The sequence below is a fragment of the Oncorhynchus kisutch genome, linkage group LG7, assembly GCF_002021735.2.
Source record: "Oncorhynchus kisutch isolate 150728-3 linkage group LG7, Okis_V2, whole genome shotgun sequence".
NCBI classification, from domain to species: domain Eukaryota; kingdom Metazoa; phylum Chordata; class Actinopteri; order Salmoniformes; family Salmonidae; genus Oncorhynchus; species Oncorhynchus kisutch.
In genome coordinates, this window is record NC_034180.2 from 10,707,339 (window position 1) to 10,721,881 (window position 14,543).

At 42.6% G+C, this 14,543-nt stretch overlaps 1 protein-coding gene across 1 annotated transcript; it reads left to right on the forward strand.

Moving 5' to 3' along the window:
• The first annotated feature begins 692 nt into the window (after positions 1 to 692).
• On the forward strand, positions 693 to 14,255 carry LOC109893855 (SLAM family member 5-like). The gene is made up of 6 exons (XM_020487057.2): positions 693 to 1,085; positions 10,336 to 10,650; positions 10,750 to 11,031; positions 11,148 to 11,264; positions 12,409 to 12,479; positions 13,232 to 14,255. The coding sequence occupies exons 1-6, from the start codon at positions 1,016 to 1,018 to the stop codon at positions 13,349 to 13,351; spliced, it is 975 nt and encodes a 324-aa protein (XP_020342646.1). The 5' UTR covers positions 693 to 1,015; the 3' UTR covers positions 13,352 to 14,255.
• Positions 14,256 to 14,543: the final 288 nt, after the last annotated feature.

Genomic DNA, 14,543 nt, shown 5'->3' on the forward strand with positions numbered 1-14,543 from the left:
TCCTAGTATTGAGTTGGCCCTGCCATCAGAACAGCATTAATTCGCAGGGGCATGGACTCCACAAGGTGTCGAAGCGTTCCACGGGGATGCTGGCCCATGTCGACTCTAACGCTTCCCACAATTGCGTCAAGTTGGCTGTATGTCTTTTGGGTGGTGGACCATTCTTGATACACACTGGGAAAGTGGTGAGTGTTAAAAACCTGGCAGCATTGCAGTTGTTGACACACTCAAACCCGGTGCGCGTGGCACCTACAACCGTACCCAGTTAAAAGGCACTTACATCTTTTGTCTTACTCATTCACCCTCTGAATGGCACACATACACAATCCATGTCTCAATTGTCTCAAAGCTTAAAAATCCTTCTTTAACCCGTCTCCTCCCATTCATCTACACTGATTGCAGTGGATTTAATAGTTGGCCATGATATCAATAAGGGATTATAGCTTTCACCTGGATTCACCTGGTCAGTCTATGTCATGAAAAGAGCAGGTTTTCCTAATGTTTTGTACACTCAGCGTATATACCATAATAGAACATAGAAGGCTACCATACAAGATTATGCAAACTGTAAACAGTCGACCATGAAATTCTACATTTACTCCACTAGAAGGTAGTCTTTAACAACCTACAGTACAGTACTCTGGTTCATCACTACGCAACAAATCTCCTAACCGCTCCCCGTCTCAAGAGCGATGAGTATTATAGTCTAATGAGCTGATGGCAATAATGGATTATATGATTTCTCACACATGCGTCTTCTCCAAGGCCTCCATCTCCACAGGGTGTTGTGATGTTGTCTCTAGTACCGGAGGGGTGGTGATGAGATCGGGGTGTAATCATTAGTCCAAACAGTTGCAACTGAAACGACAGGTTCTATTGGACAAATTCAGGTCGGTCCCTCCCCATTTAGTTTGCTTCTCTTTAGAAACATTTGCAATACATCTGTACAACAAAAACGTCACAACTTTCAGGTTGTTCACAGTGGACACGACTGAACAGCTCGAGTTTTAGAACAATGAACCATTTGTTTGGATGGAGAAGGCTTGCCAGCCTGATGTTAATGCTGCTATATTTCATCATTGATGGTATGTTTCTTTTGTTACTGATTTGCTGTGTATGTGGGAGATAATAGATAAGTAGCCTAAACTTTACTTGTTTTAAATGTTCAATGTTTGAATTAGTAACTTTAGAAACGTATTTTTGTACGTTTGTTGTGGCTCCTGATAAGGGAGCCTAGGCTACCAGCTGTAGTGCATGGAGCGCAGACCAAATGTCAATTCCCCAAATTGCATTCCCAACCCCCCCTTCCCACCCCCTTATTAAATATGGTAAAATGTGTAAAGGCTAAATTATTTAAACAGTGCCACATTGAAACTTAGCCTGTCGCTAAGACTCAAAATAACATTCCTCTCTCTCTAGAGACATACCCTCCTGTATCCTGTCCGAGCATTTGATAAATATTTACAGTAAGGGATAGATAACGACAGAGAGTAGGTTGTATAACTGAGCTCTTTCATGGGAAGAAAGAGGTGGAGGCTATAAAAGTTTGCAATCTCAACACCAACTACAGAGTAGTACTTTGATGCTTAGACTTATTTATATGACAGATGAATGATCTTTTGGAAACAACAGGCTGACAACCTTTCATAATATCTGAGATTGAGACTGTAGCAAGTCATATGAAACTAATTTGCATGACTATTTGCATTTTTTCCCAACTGACAGAGCTCACAGGCTCACTGTGTTAAGACTCACAGTGCCTAATGACTATAGATATGAGAATAAAATACGCACCTTTATGGTGTTGGGACTTCCCTCAACCATGTTGAATCATTGAAGGGCAACGGACATGGCTTCATCCCCAAAATGAAGAAATCCTTTCACGGATATATCAACATCTAAAAGTCATGAGGTAAAATGAACATTCAAACTCAGTGATGTACTTTATTGAAGCTACATTCGATCGGAACATTAGATTGTTCTTCTCTAAACAGGAAACGTTGGTGGTTTCCTGTGATTACGTGGTCAGTGGCTGTCTTTACCCTGAATTACAGAAAGGACAGAAAATACACACATCAAAGGAAAAATACAAAAAATGCAAGCAGAAAGATAGAAAAACACAGTCGTAAAAAATAAAGACATTCATCAGTAAAAAGTTCCTCAATCAGCTTTCTGAATTGCCCCAGAGGCACCAAAACATCACATTTCAGAACATTTTGAAGATTGTTCCACAAATAAGGTGCAAAAAAAGCTTAAAGCTGTTTTAGCTAACTCAGTAGAGACCAAAGGAATTTCCTGGGTTAACCATCCCTGAGACCGGGTGCGGTAACTCGTTTGTCTGAAGTTTAGTAATGATGTTAGGTACAGTGGGACGTTTTGTAAAAGGGATTTATGTATGAAAACATAGCAATATGTCAACCTACGTGATATCAGAGGGCCAACCTACATTCTGGTAGAGAATGCAGTGATGAGTGCTAAAATTGTCGGCTTTAATGAAGTAGCAGCTGCGTTGAAATAGATGATGTCGCCATAGTCTAGGACCGATAGGAACATCGGCTGAATAATCTGCTTTCTCCTATTTGTTGAGAGGCAGGACCTTTTTCTATGGAAGAGCGAATTTTTATTCTCGGCTTCTTAACAAAATCTTTTATCTACGCTTTTTAAAAGACCCTTGACGTGTCATTTTGCCTGCCCCCTGTTCTAGTAATTCACTTTTGTTACTTTGATACTGTCTGCATCTGGGTCTTCTCCTGAAATGTGAATTCACCTGTATTTGGGGAGTTTCTCCCTCTCTTCTCTGCAGATCCTCTCAAGCTCTGTCAGGCTGGATGGTGAGCACTCCTGCACAGCTATTTTCAGGCCTCTCCAGAGATGTTCGATCGGGTTCAAGTCTGGGCTCTGGCTGGGCCACTCAAGGACATTCAGAGACTTGTCCCGAAGCCACTCCTGCTTTGTCTTGGCTGTGTGCTTACAGTCATTGTCCTGTTGGAAGGTGAACCTTCACCCCAGTCTGAGGTCCTGAGCGCTCTGGAGCAGGTTCTCATCAAGGATCTCTCTGTACTTTGCTCCATTCATATTTCCCCCTGATTCCCTTCTCCCCCGATTGCTCTTAGGCAGAGTCTTGGTGGTTCCAAACTTCTTCCATTTAAGAATGTGTGTTCTTGGGGACCACTGTGTTATTGGGAACCTTCAATTCTGCAGAAAAGTTGTGGTACCCTTCCTCGGATCTGTGCCTCGACATAATCCTGTCTCGGAGCTCTACGGACAATTCCTTCAACCTCATGGTTTGGTTATTGCTCTGACATGCACTATCAACTGTGGGACCTTAGATAGACAGGTGTGTGCCCTTCAAAATCATGTCCAATCAACTGAATTTACCACAAGTGGACTCCAATCAAGTTGTAGAAACATCTCAAGGATGATCAATGGAAACAGGATGGACCTGAGCTCAATTTCGAGTCTCATAGTATAGGATCTGAATACTTATGTAAATCAGGTATTTCTGTTTTTTACATTTAATAAATGTGTAAAAATTACCACAGACCTGTTTCCACTTTGTCATTATGTGGTATTGTGTGTAGATTGCTTAGGAAATAGTTTTATTTAATCCATTTTAGAATACGGGTGTAACACAACAAAATGTGGAAATAGTCAAGGGGTCTGAATACTTTCCAAAGGCACTGTACTTAGTTTTACCTGCATTCAATACTAATTTCAGGTCAATAACGTTTTTCTGTAATACAATGAAGGCAGACTGTAGTTCAGATGGAGCCTGTTCAACCGTGGGGCAATAGCATACACAACAGTATCATCAGCATACACAACAGTATCATCAGCATACAAGTGCAGGTACATTTATTTTACAGACAAGGCGATTTTGTTATTGTAAACAACAAAAAGTACAGGACCCAAAATCGACCCCTGCAGGACACCTTTCGTAATATCCAGGAAACTTGATTTAACACCGTTAGTAGATACACGTTGAGTTTAATCTGTTAAGTAATTTTTAAAACAGCTACATGCAGCCTGGTTGAGGTCACTTGAGGACAGCCTTTGAATTAGTAGTGAGTGATCAACAGTATCAAAAGCCTTTGACAGGTCAACAAAGAAGGCGGCTCAATGTTGCCCTTTTATCCACATAATTAACCAGATAATTTATAACTAGGGATGCAGCAGAGATAGTGTTTTGACCTGGTCTAAAACCCAACTGATGTACATTTAGAAAACATATCAAAGATAAGAAAGATCTTAATCAAGGATTCTAATATTTTAGCTAGGTAAGAAAGTTTAGAAGTAGGCCGATAATTATTTAGGTCACAAGGGTCACCACTTTGGTGAAGAGGGAGTACATGGGCCGCCTTCCAAACCCTGGGGATGGTACCAGATATAATCATCCAGTTAAAAATATGGGTTAATTATTCAGCAATCAGGGGGCAGAGACCTGGAGCAAAAATAGATCAAACATATCAGCCCCAGTGGTCATTTTTACATCTTAATCAAGGCATCTAGCACATCACAGATAGTATGTTTGCTGATATGAAAACAAAGATTCACTAGAAGATGACGTGTTAATCATCGAGTAAGCTAGAGGCTGGCATAGGGAAAAGCAGTTCATTGACTTACCAGGGTTAATTAAACCACAGTTTCTCTCAAATAAAAAGCCTGCCTATATAAAATTATGACTAAAAGCATCACTTTTCCCCTTCTCAGTTATGATGCCACAGTCAGACATAACTTGCTTAGACAGGGAGGAAGAGGAATTTGTACGCTTGAGTGCATTTACTGTTCTCCCAACTTTTTAAGGATCACCAGCCGAGTCAGAGATAAAGCTTAAAAAGTAGCTTGATTTAGCTTCCTTAAATCACATAGTAGATATGTTTCTCAATGGTCTAGAAAATTAACAGGGTCCGTTTCCTTGCCTTGTACCAGGCCGGATTTTTCACCTGATTGAGCTCAGATAGCTCAGAAGAAAACCAAGGGTTGGATCTATCTTTGACTCTGAATTGTTTAAAAGGGGTGTGTTTATCTGCCAGAAAAATAAATATGGAGGATACATTTTTACAGGAGACAGTGGCTAAATCAAGGCCAGAATATGTCACGTAAAAACCCTTGAGGAGAGAACTTTTAAAAATGTATCTTCTTAATTAAACGAGGATTAGTATTTTGCTGTCAATTCTCCCTCAAAGCTCTTCTCCTTTAATAAACCAAGGGGCTGTCACCACTCCTGCTATTGAAATGGGTGGGAGTAGAGTATTATCTGGCCTAGCAAAAGACAGTGGGCCTGTGTGTTAGTATAATGCAAACAGTGCATGGTCCATCCCACCTAGAAATCATATTGACTTTCACAGGAAAGAGAGCACACACGTTGTAACAGTTTCACACCAACGCTGATAAGAATGAGATTGGGGCAAGGTTCGCCCAAAATACATTCTAGTGGCTCTCCTCTCATTTTAGGGCATCGCTCTGTCACTCCTTCTCGCCTTTCCAAATCATAATTAGAACCCAATCAATGAATGAATTATCCAACCCAAATTTAGAATCACTCGAAGAACCTCAACTTAGCACACACTTGCAGAATGTACATTTATGTTGGCATGAAGGATCATCGTGAACGCCATTATCGCCCTTACTTCAGCCGGTTAGAGGGGGTGAGGTTCATACCGTTCTCGGCCAAATGATCCCTTCCGTGCATCTAGATACCATCTGTTGTCACCTTCGCAATCACCTCGATAGAGGACAAAACAGGACAACATTTTAGTTCAGGTCATTTCTGATTCAGGAAATCCAGACAAAGGGTGAGGGAGATGATGGCAAATCCTTAAGGAAAAATCCCAACCATCCAGCAGACCCAATCTGGTGAGAAATAATAAACAACCCAACAACAACAATACACTTCTTCATATGAAACTAGAGGTCGGGAAAACTTCAATCAACACCATAGTGCCCTCAAAGCTCATCACTAAGCTAAAGACCCTGGGACTAAACACCTCCTTCTGCAACTGGATCCTGGACTTCCTGACAGGCTGCCCCCAGGTGGTAAGGGTAGGTAACAACACATCCGCCACACTGATCCTCAACACTGGGGCCCCTCAGGGGTGCATGCTCAGTCCCCTCCTGTACTCCCTGTTACCCATGACTGCACGGCCAGGCACAACTCCAACACCATCATTAAGTTTGCCAATGACACAGCAGTGGTAGGCCTGATCACCGACAACAATGAGACAGCCTATAGGGAGGAGGTCAGAGACCAGGCAGTGTGGTCCCAGGATAACAACCTCTCCCTCATCGTGAGCAAGACAAAGGAGATGATTGTGGACTACAGGAAAAGGAGGACCAAGCATGCCCCCATTCTCATCGACGGGGCTGTAGTGGAGCAGGTTGAGATGCTCAGTCTCCGAACGCAAGGCACTACAGAGGGTAGTGCGTATGGCCCAGTACATCACTGGGGCCAAGCTTTCTGCCATCCAGGACCTCTATACCAGGCAGTGTCAGAGGAAGGCGCTAAAGATTCAACCACCCTAGTCATAGACTGTTCTCTGTGCTACCGCACAGCAAGCAGTACCGAAGTGCCAAGTCTAGGTCCAAAAGGCTTCTTAACAGCTTCTTCTTGCCCCATGCCATAAGACTCCTGAACCCCCCCCCCATCAACCCCTATTTTACGCTGCTGCTACTCTCTGTTTATTATCTATGCATAGTCACTTGACCTGTACTTACATGTACATATGACTTAAATTACCTCAACAAACCTGTGCCCCGCACATTGACTCTGTACTGGTACCCCCTGTATATAACCTCGCTACTGTTATTTTATTGTTGCTCTTCAATTATTTACTATTTTTCTTTTTTCTTTTTTTTCTTTTTTTCTTCGGTTTATTTTAGTAAATACTTTGTTACTTAATTTTTTTTTTATAGCTTATGGTTTATTCGCGGTTAGTTAGCACCTCTACATAAAATAATTTTCTCTGGGTGTGCGCCAGCTCATGTTTTTTATTCAAGTAAATACATTCTTAGCATTTATTTTTCTTAAAACTTAAAACTGCATTGTTGATTAAGGGCTTGTAAGTAAGCATTTCACTTCAAGGTCCACACCTGTTGTTTTCGGCCCATGTGACAAATAAAATGTGATTTGTTTTGGTAGGGGCTGGAGATGTCCGTGTCTAGATCAGCTGAGATGAGATTGGCCTCCTCTCTCTCCTTGGAGATGCGGGGAGGTGTGGGGGGGGGGGCTGACCTGGTTTGATTGTGGAACTCTGCCTAACTTGGCGTTCTTCAGGTCCTTGGCAAAGATTCTGACTCCCTCATGGTCCAGTTGCACATGGTCATACAAGTGTTCACATGTCAGGGTGTGGTGGTGAGAGACGCTGACATTTGGTAATGAGGAGCAGCTCCATGGTGATTTCTTTGTATACATTTTGGATAATTTGCCGGGGGAGATCTTTCCTTGGTAGAAGGGTGGATAGAATCAAGTTTCTCCTTGGGACCAGGGTGTGTGCTTTCTCTGCCACCTTTCTCACTTCCTCAGCCACTCTTTCACCTTTTGTGCGCAGGTCATTTGTCCCAGTATGTATGACAAGGTTGTCAGGATTTTCCAGCTTGACTTGATAGAGCAGTTGTAGTGCACTCGTTTTCAGTTGTGGTACACCAGCATTTAGCCATCTGGTATCTGGGGAAATGCTCCTATCTTCCAGATACTTCCTATTAGAGTCTATCAGAACTGGAGTTTTGGGAGTTATCCTGGGTTGAACTCGATCCTGTCCTCGGGAGGTGTTCGGCTGAACATGGTCAGACTGCTGGGAGGTTGGTGAGGCAGGGTAGGGTGTGGCAGGCTGGGAGGTTGGCAGGTCAAAGTGGACCGTGTAAAATGTAAAAACAATGTTGTAGAAAAATAATGTAGTTACACTCCTGGGCCTACCCACCCAAGCAAAATAGCCTGCATGTGAGACAGGACACCTGTATGCAGGGAAGACTGTGTGGGGCTGCTTCTCAGTGTGGTCAAACCACTAACATGACAGAAAAAGGCAGAACACACAATGTGACAGACTGAGGAAACGAGTCTGTGTTCACAAGCAGAGACACGGTCACATATTAATATGATTTGAACTTACAGCTGCAGGAGGATGACTGCCCGCTAGCCCCTGGTCTTCTTCCATAACATCATTGATATGTCCTCATACAATGCCTTCATGATATGGAACAAGATCAACCCTACCTGGATGGCTGATAAGCGGAACAAGAGGAGGGTGTTCCTGGAGCAGCTGGGAAAGGCACTTGTAACCCCACACATTCAAAGAAGGGAGCGCCTCCCCCGCACAGCAGCCTCTGCAGCGCTTGTGAAAGCTGTTCAGGGGGCGGAATATTGTCCTGATCCGCCTGAGGCTAAAGCTGGGGCAGGCAAGAGGAGGAAATGCCAAATTCCGCCCCCCCAAAAAAGGACTGTAAAACAAATACTATGTGCTACACATGTTAGAAATACATCTGCAAAGTGATGTAAATTGATTGATTTATGTTCTTCAAGTTTTTGTTTGTATTTATCTTATTTTGTTCGTATTAATTGTTGTTGTTTATACACCTTGTGGGTGGGGGCAATGGTTTAAAAATATGGGAGTAGACTAGTATTTTGTACTTGAATTCCTCATTGTACAGTATGTAAGAATATATAATTTTGTTGCCAAAAAAGTTCAAGACTGTTATTGTTTCTCTTCAATAAAATGCTTTCAAAACTACTTTCTGCATGTTTCTGCTACTAAAAAAAATATGTTTACACCTATGCAGTACTTTTAGCAATAATAATAATAATAATAACAAACCTCTACTTTAGTAAGGAAAACAACCATGACAGGTGTTTTGTAATACAAACGAGTGGTGTCAACTGATTAAATGCAGTATTTCTACATTGTGAAGAGGGAAAACTCAGATATTCACAAAGTTTGTCATGAATGACAGGTTGTTTCTTCATGAAAAATAGATTTAGGGTTTAAAATTCAATTAAGCTGCTTCATTTTAGGGGTTTAGTGAAGGCGTACCCTTAAGGGGAGTATACAGAATGTTAAGACTACACAAGGGTTAATTAAGCAGTTTTTTTGGGGGGGGGGATCTGTACTTTACTATTTATCTTTTTGACAACTTTTACTTTTACTCCACTACATTCCTAAAGAAAATATACTTTTTACTCCATACATTTCCCTGGCACCCAAAAGTACTCATTACATTTTGAATGCTTAGCAGGACAAAAAAAAAATCCAATTCACACACTTATTAAGAGACATCCCTACTGCCTCTGATCTGGCGGACTCACTAAACACAAATGTTTAGTTTGTAAATTATGTGTGAGCGTTGGAGTGTGCCCCTAGCTATCCGTAAATTTCAAAAAACAAGACAATCTGGTTTGAAATTACTTATACTTTTACTTTTGATACTTAAGTATATTTAAAACCAAGTACTTTTAGACTTTTACTCTAGTAGTATTTCACTGGGTGACTTTCATTTTTAATGAAGGTATCTTTACTTTTACTCACGTATGACAATTGGGTACTTTTCCCACCACTGATTATTGATATACATTACTTCTGTTTAGAAGAAAATTACATTTGAGTAATTTAGCAGACACTTTTCAACAGTCTACAGCTGCTTATAATCAGAATATTTTTGCAGTGTCCATATGTACAGAGTTCCTCCCACTTCCCTACTGCTAGTAGGACAACCATCATGCCCCTCATCTCTTTTTCTGTGTTGTCAACACAAAGCCTTGTTTCAACAAATAACACATAGGCTAACGCCTACATTAGTCCTCTGTCATGCTGCAATGTTCCTCTGACCCTGAAATTCAAAGAATGCAATCTAGGCTATTTTAGAGGCTGCCGTGGAAAATGTTAGGTGGTAATGAAATATCTCTGTAAAGTCGTGTGCTTTTTCAGTGATATCCTTGACTTTTATTTTGGAGGAAAAACAAACAGTCAATTGGGGAAGAACTTCCCTCACTCAGAGAATCCATTTCCATGTGAACTTAATTTCTGACAAAATATTAAACTACTAGTCCTAACAATTATTTCCTGACCCCAACCATCACATTAGGCCTGTAAATAACTAAGAAGGACTGTGATACTCAAGTCAGTAGTGTCATTCCAGGCGACTACATTGCAGCAAAAAAAATGTACTAATGATTGTATGTCATTGTCATCTTCAGTGCAGTCTGGCATCAGATCACTATATCATATGGATGCAGTTACTGACATGTTAAACACTTATCCAGGTGTTGTGAGATTTAGTGTGCGACTGTTTTACAGCCCCCCTGGAATGCAGTTGTTGTGTTGATATTGAGTATCTCTCTTTCCACAGTACTCTGTGCTTCCCAACCAACAGTCCAGTCTGAGACTCAGCGGGTGAATGGCATCGTGGGACAGTCTTTCTCTTTTCCAGAGAGGGTGATCAAGTCTGGCAATTTACTTTACGGAGACCTTGGCAGTATTGCAAATGTGTACCCTGGTAAAGAAGGCAAAATCACCCTTGAGAAGAGATTTGAAAATCGTATCCACTTGAACAGTGTTACAAGATACTTCACTCTGTCAGACCTTAAGATAGACGATGCTGGGGTTTATACTGTGGAGAATACAGATGGAGGGGGAAAAAACAAATTTGAGCTCACTGTATACAGTAAGTGTGTGTGTACGTGCGTGCGTGTGTGTGTGCTGTATATTACAAAAACATTAGATATAGGTTCCATTTCCAATTTATTCCAAATTTTTCTTCCAGATGTTGTTTCCAAACCTCAGGTGACAGAATGTGACAGCAGCTCCTGTCGTGTGGTGTGTTCTGTGGACAACGAAAAAGAGGTGACCTTGACCTTGTACAGGGGAGAGGACATACTAAACCAGACCAGCAGTCCTGATCTCACCACCGATCTATCTCTCCGTTTGGAGGTAGAGGGAAAGAACTACAACCCCACCTACAGCTGTGTGGCTGCTAACCCTATCAGTAATGAGACAGTTCCTGTCCCAAAATGTTGCAGCAAAGATGGTCATCCCAAGGAGACAGGTAAGAGCAATTTTGAATTAAAGTCATCCAGAAAAGAGCAAATACCAAGTGAAAGTGAAGTGTCGTTGAGCTCATTCAAAACCTATTTTACAAAAAATAATTTTCATTTATTTCAGACCGTGATGAGAGGGGTCGGGGTATTCTTATTATTGCTGTATTCTGCGTTTTGGTTGCCTTGGGGCTGGTTGGACTTGCAATCTATCTGAAGAAGAGAAGAAATAGACAACCAAAAGGCAGGTATTTATATTTTAGAGGTGAGAGGTCACCCCCCTCAAAGCATGCTTAGACTTTTTTCATGTATTTTTTTATTATTCTTTTAAAAAATCAAGGGTAGTGTTTTGGAAAAGGTAGGAAATGTTTGCTTGAACACAGGATGCAGGTCAAATAAAGTGGCACATCTTCCACACTTCCTCTGCTTGTCCCGACAGTGTCATTATTCCAAACAGTTTCTCAAAATGTTGAAAAAGCAGAAGGCGTGCACACGCATACACACACACACACACACACACACACACACACACACACACACACACACACACACACACACACACACACACACACACTCTCTCTCTGACAATGATTACCTGAATAGCTTAGCTTTTCTGACACCAAAAAGACTGCAAGCACAGAGACCGGTACCCATAGTAGACCGGTACGGAGACCCGTACCCATAGTACCCGGTACCCATACCGGTACAGAGACTGGTACCCATAGTAGACCGGTACCCATAGTAGACCGGTACCCATAGTAGACCGGTACCCATACCGGTACAGAGACCCGTACCCATAGTACCCGGTACCCATACCGGTACAGAGACTGGTACCCATAGTAGACCGGTACCCTGTACCCATACTGGTACGGAGACCGGTACCCATAGTACCCAGTACCCATACCGGTACAGAGACCCGTACCCATAGTCCCCGGTACCCATACCGGTATAGAGACCGGTCCCATAGTAGACGGGTACCCATCGTAGACCGGTACCCATAGTAGACCGGTACCCATAGTACCCTGTACCCATACCGGTACGGAGACCGGTACCCATAGTACCTGGTACCCATACCGGTACAGAGACCGGTCCCATAGTAGACGGGTACCCATAGTAGACCGGTACCCATAGTAGACGGGTACCCATAGTAGACCGGTACCCATAGTAGACCGGTACCCATAGTAGGCCGGTACCCATAGTAGACCGGTACCCATAGTAGACCGGTACCCATAGTAGACCGGTACCCCTAGTAGACCGGTACCCATAGTACCAAATGAGTCCTGAGTTTTTACAGAACCTGTCCTGGGCGGTGAGCATCTGTATGTCTCTGTCAGTTAGTCACTCCTCACCTTAGGCCAATATTTACTTTCCTTTATTTCTCTTCATAGATTCATCTCAAAAAGTGCAAGTGGACATCGTGTATGCAACGATAACTCCTAAAAAACAAGCAGATAATCAGGTTAGTAAAAAAAAAATGCTACAGGCTGAGAGACAAGACAGCAGCATTTGCAGCCCTCATGGCGACAGCTGTAGGCTTTAGCTCTGCGCCAGTGGATTAATGTGGTCTTGAGTTGCACAGACCACATGAGCGTGATACGCAGCCTGAAGTCATTGCAACCAGTTTTGACCATATGATATGGTTGGGTTGCACAATGAGAAGCCACACAGCACAAATGGTATACAGTAATGCCTTTGATCTTCACATAGTCTTTGTCAGTATTTGCAAAGTCTGTGGGCTTTTAAAGCTTGGCCTCGTGGTTCCTCCCACTAGCTTTAGGAATGGTCCTAGGTGTGTTGTGTTGACTGTTGAGTTACTTACTGCAGAACAAACAGGATAGACAAGAGAGCATGTCCTGTTTCTAATAAAGCATAAGATAATTTTTTCGGTTTGTTCCTTTCCTACCCCTTTAATCCCCTCCCTCCCTCCCTCCCTCCCTCCCTCCCTCCCTCCCTCCCTCCCTCCCTCCCTCCCTCCCTCCCTCCCTCCCTCCCTCCCTCCCTCCCTCCCTCCCTCCCTCCCTCCCTCCCTCCCTCCCTCCCTCCCTCCCTCCCTCCCACTCCCTACACCTACTTCCCTCCCACTCCCTTTCCCTGTCTTTCCCTGTCCCTCCATCCCTCCCACTCCCTCCTGTACCTCCCTCCCCCTCCCACTCCCTTTCCCTGTCCCTCTCCAACCTTCCCTCCCCTACCTCCCTCCCTCTCCCTGCCTAGGAGGAGCGAACAGGTGTACCAGAACTGGATTCACTTAGAGACAAACCAAAACTGACATCAGTTTATGATACACTACAATCACATCGCATGTCTGCCAGCGGGGATGTTGACACAGCATGAAGGAGCGAAATGGGAAGTCACTGAGAAACCGACATGATAATTCACATCCTGGAGAGGACGACATATCATGAAGAGGATATTGAAACAAACTGAAAGTAAAAGAATATTCGCCCAGAAAACCTTTTAGAGGCACAGTTGTAAGTTTCCCCTGAAACTTTTGCACTGATGTTATAATTTCAGGCTTTCTTTGTAGGTCATTCTCACAGACCTTCTGCCAAATGACATCCATGACATCCACTGGTGCGGACCAATTCAATAACTACGCATTGAGTTAGTAGCAGGATCTGTATAATCCTTCTTTTCAAGTGCCTTTTGTCCCAAATCCCAATTTATAGGTTAAAACAAATGGAACCTGTCTTTTAATCCAATTCCCTAGTGTGTTTGCTATGCTACTGCTGGGCCAAAGCTTCTTTTCAGTACTGACTGTTCTGTTGTTTAAATGTAGGTCCATCCCCTGTATCTTTTTACAGCTGGTAATTGTTTCGCTTGCCAGAGGATAGCAGCTGTGTACGTATTATAAAAATAGCAGTAGTTTGAGATAGACACCTACTCCTTAGAAGCAATGGCTGTTAGGTCGCTTTAGAAAAACAAAAGTTCCATAGATGTATTTTTTCCTTTCACCATATATGTTGTATTGAAACATTTCTGAGGGTAGATTTGCTGTTTGATCTTCAGCGACATTTTCCTCTTCTTAGCGTTTTTCACAAGATGGAGGTCTGGGCTAAATTGTAACTCTTAATCAGCTCATTTTATTTATTATGATGGACCATCTATTGGTTATCCTGATCTAGGTATTTTTATATGTTTTCATTTAACCTTTAACCTATTTAACTAGGCAAGTCAGTTAAGAACAAATTCTAATTCACAATGACGGCCTACCAAAAGGCAAAAGGCCTCCTGCGGGGACGGGGCCTGTGATAAAAAAAGATATATATAGGACAAAACACACATCATGACAAGTGAGACACAACACCACTACATAAAGAGAGACCTAAGACGACAACATAGCATGGCAGCATCACATGACAACACAACATGGTAGCAACACCACATGACAACAACATGGTAGCAACACAACGTGGCAGCAGCACAACATGGTAGCAGCACAAAACATGGTACCAATATTATTGGGCACAGACAGCAGCACAAAAGCAAGAAGGTAGAGACAACAATACATCACACGAAGGAGCCA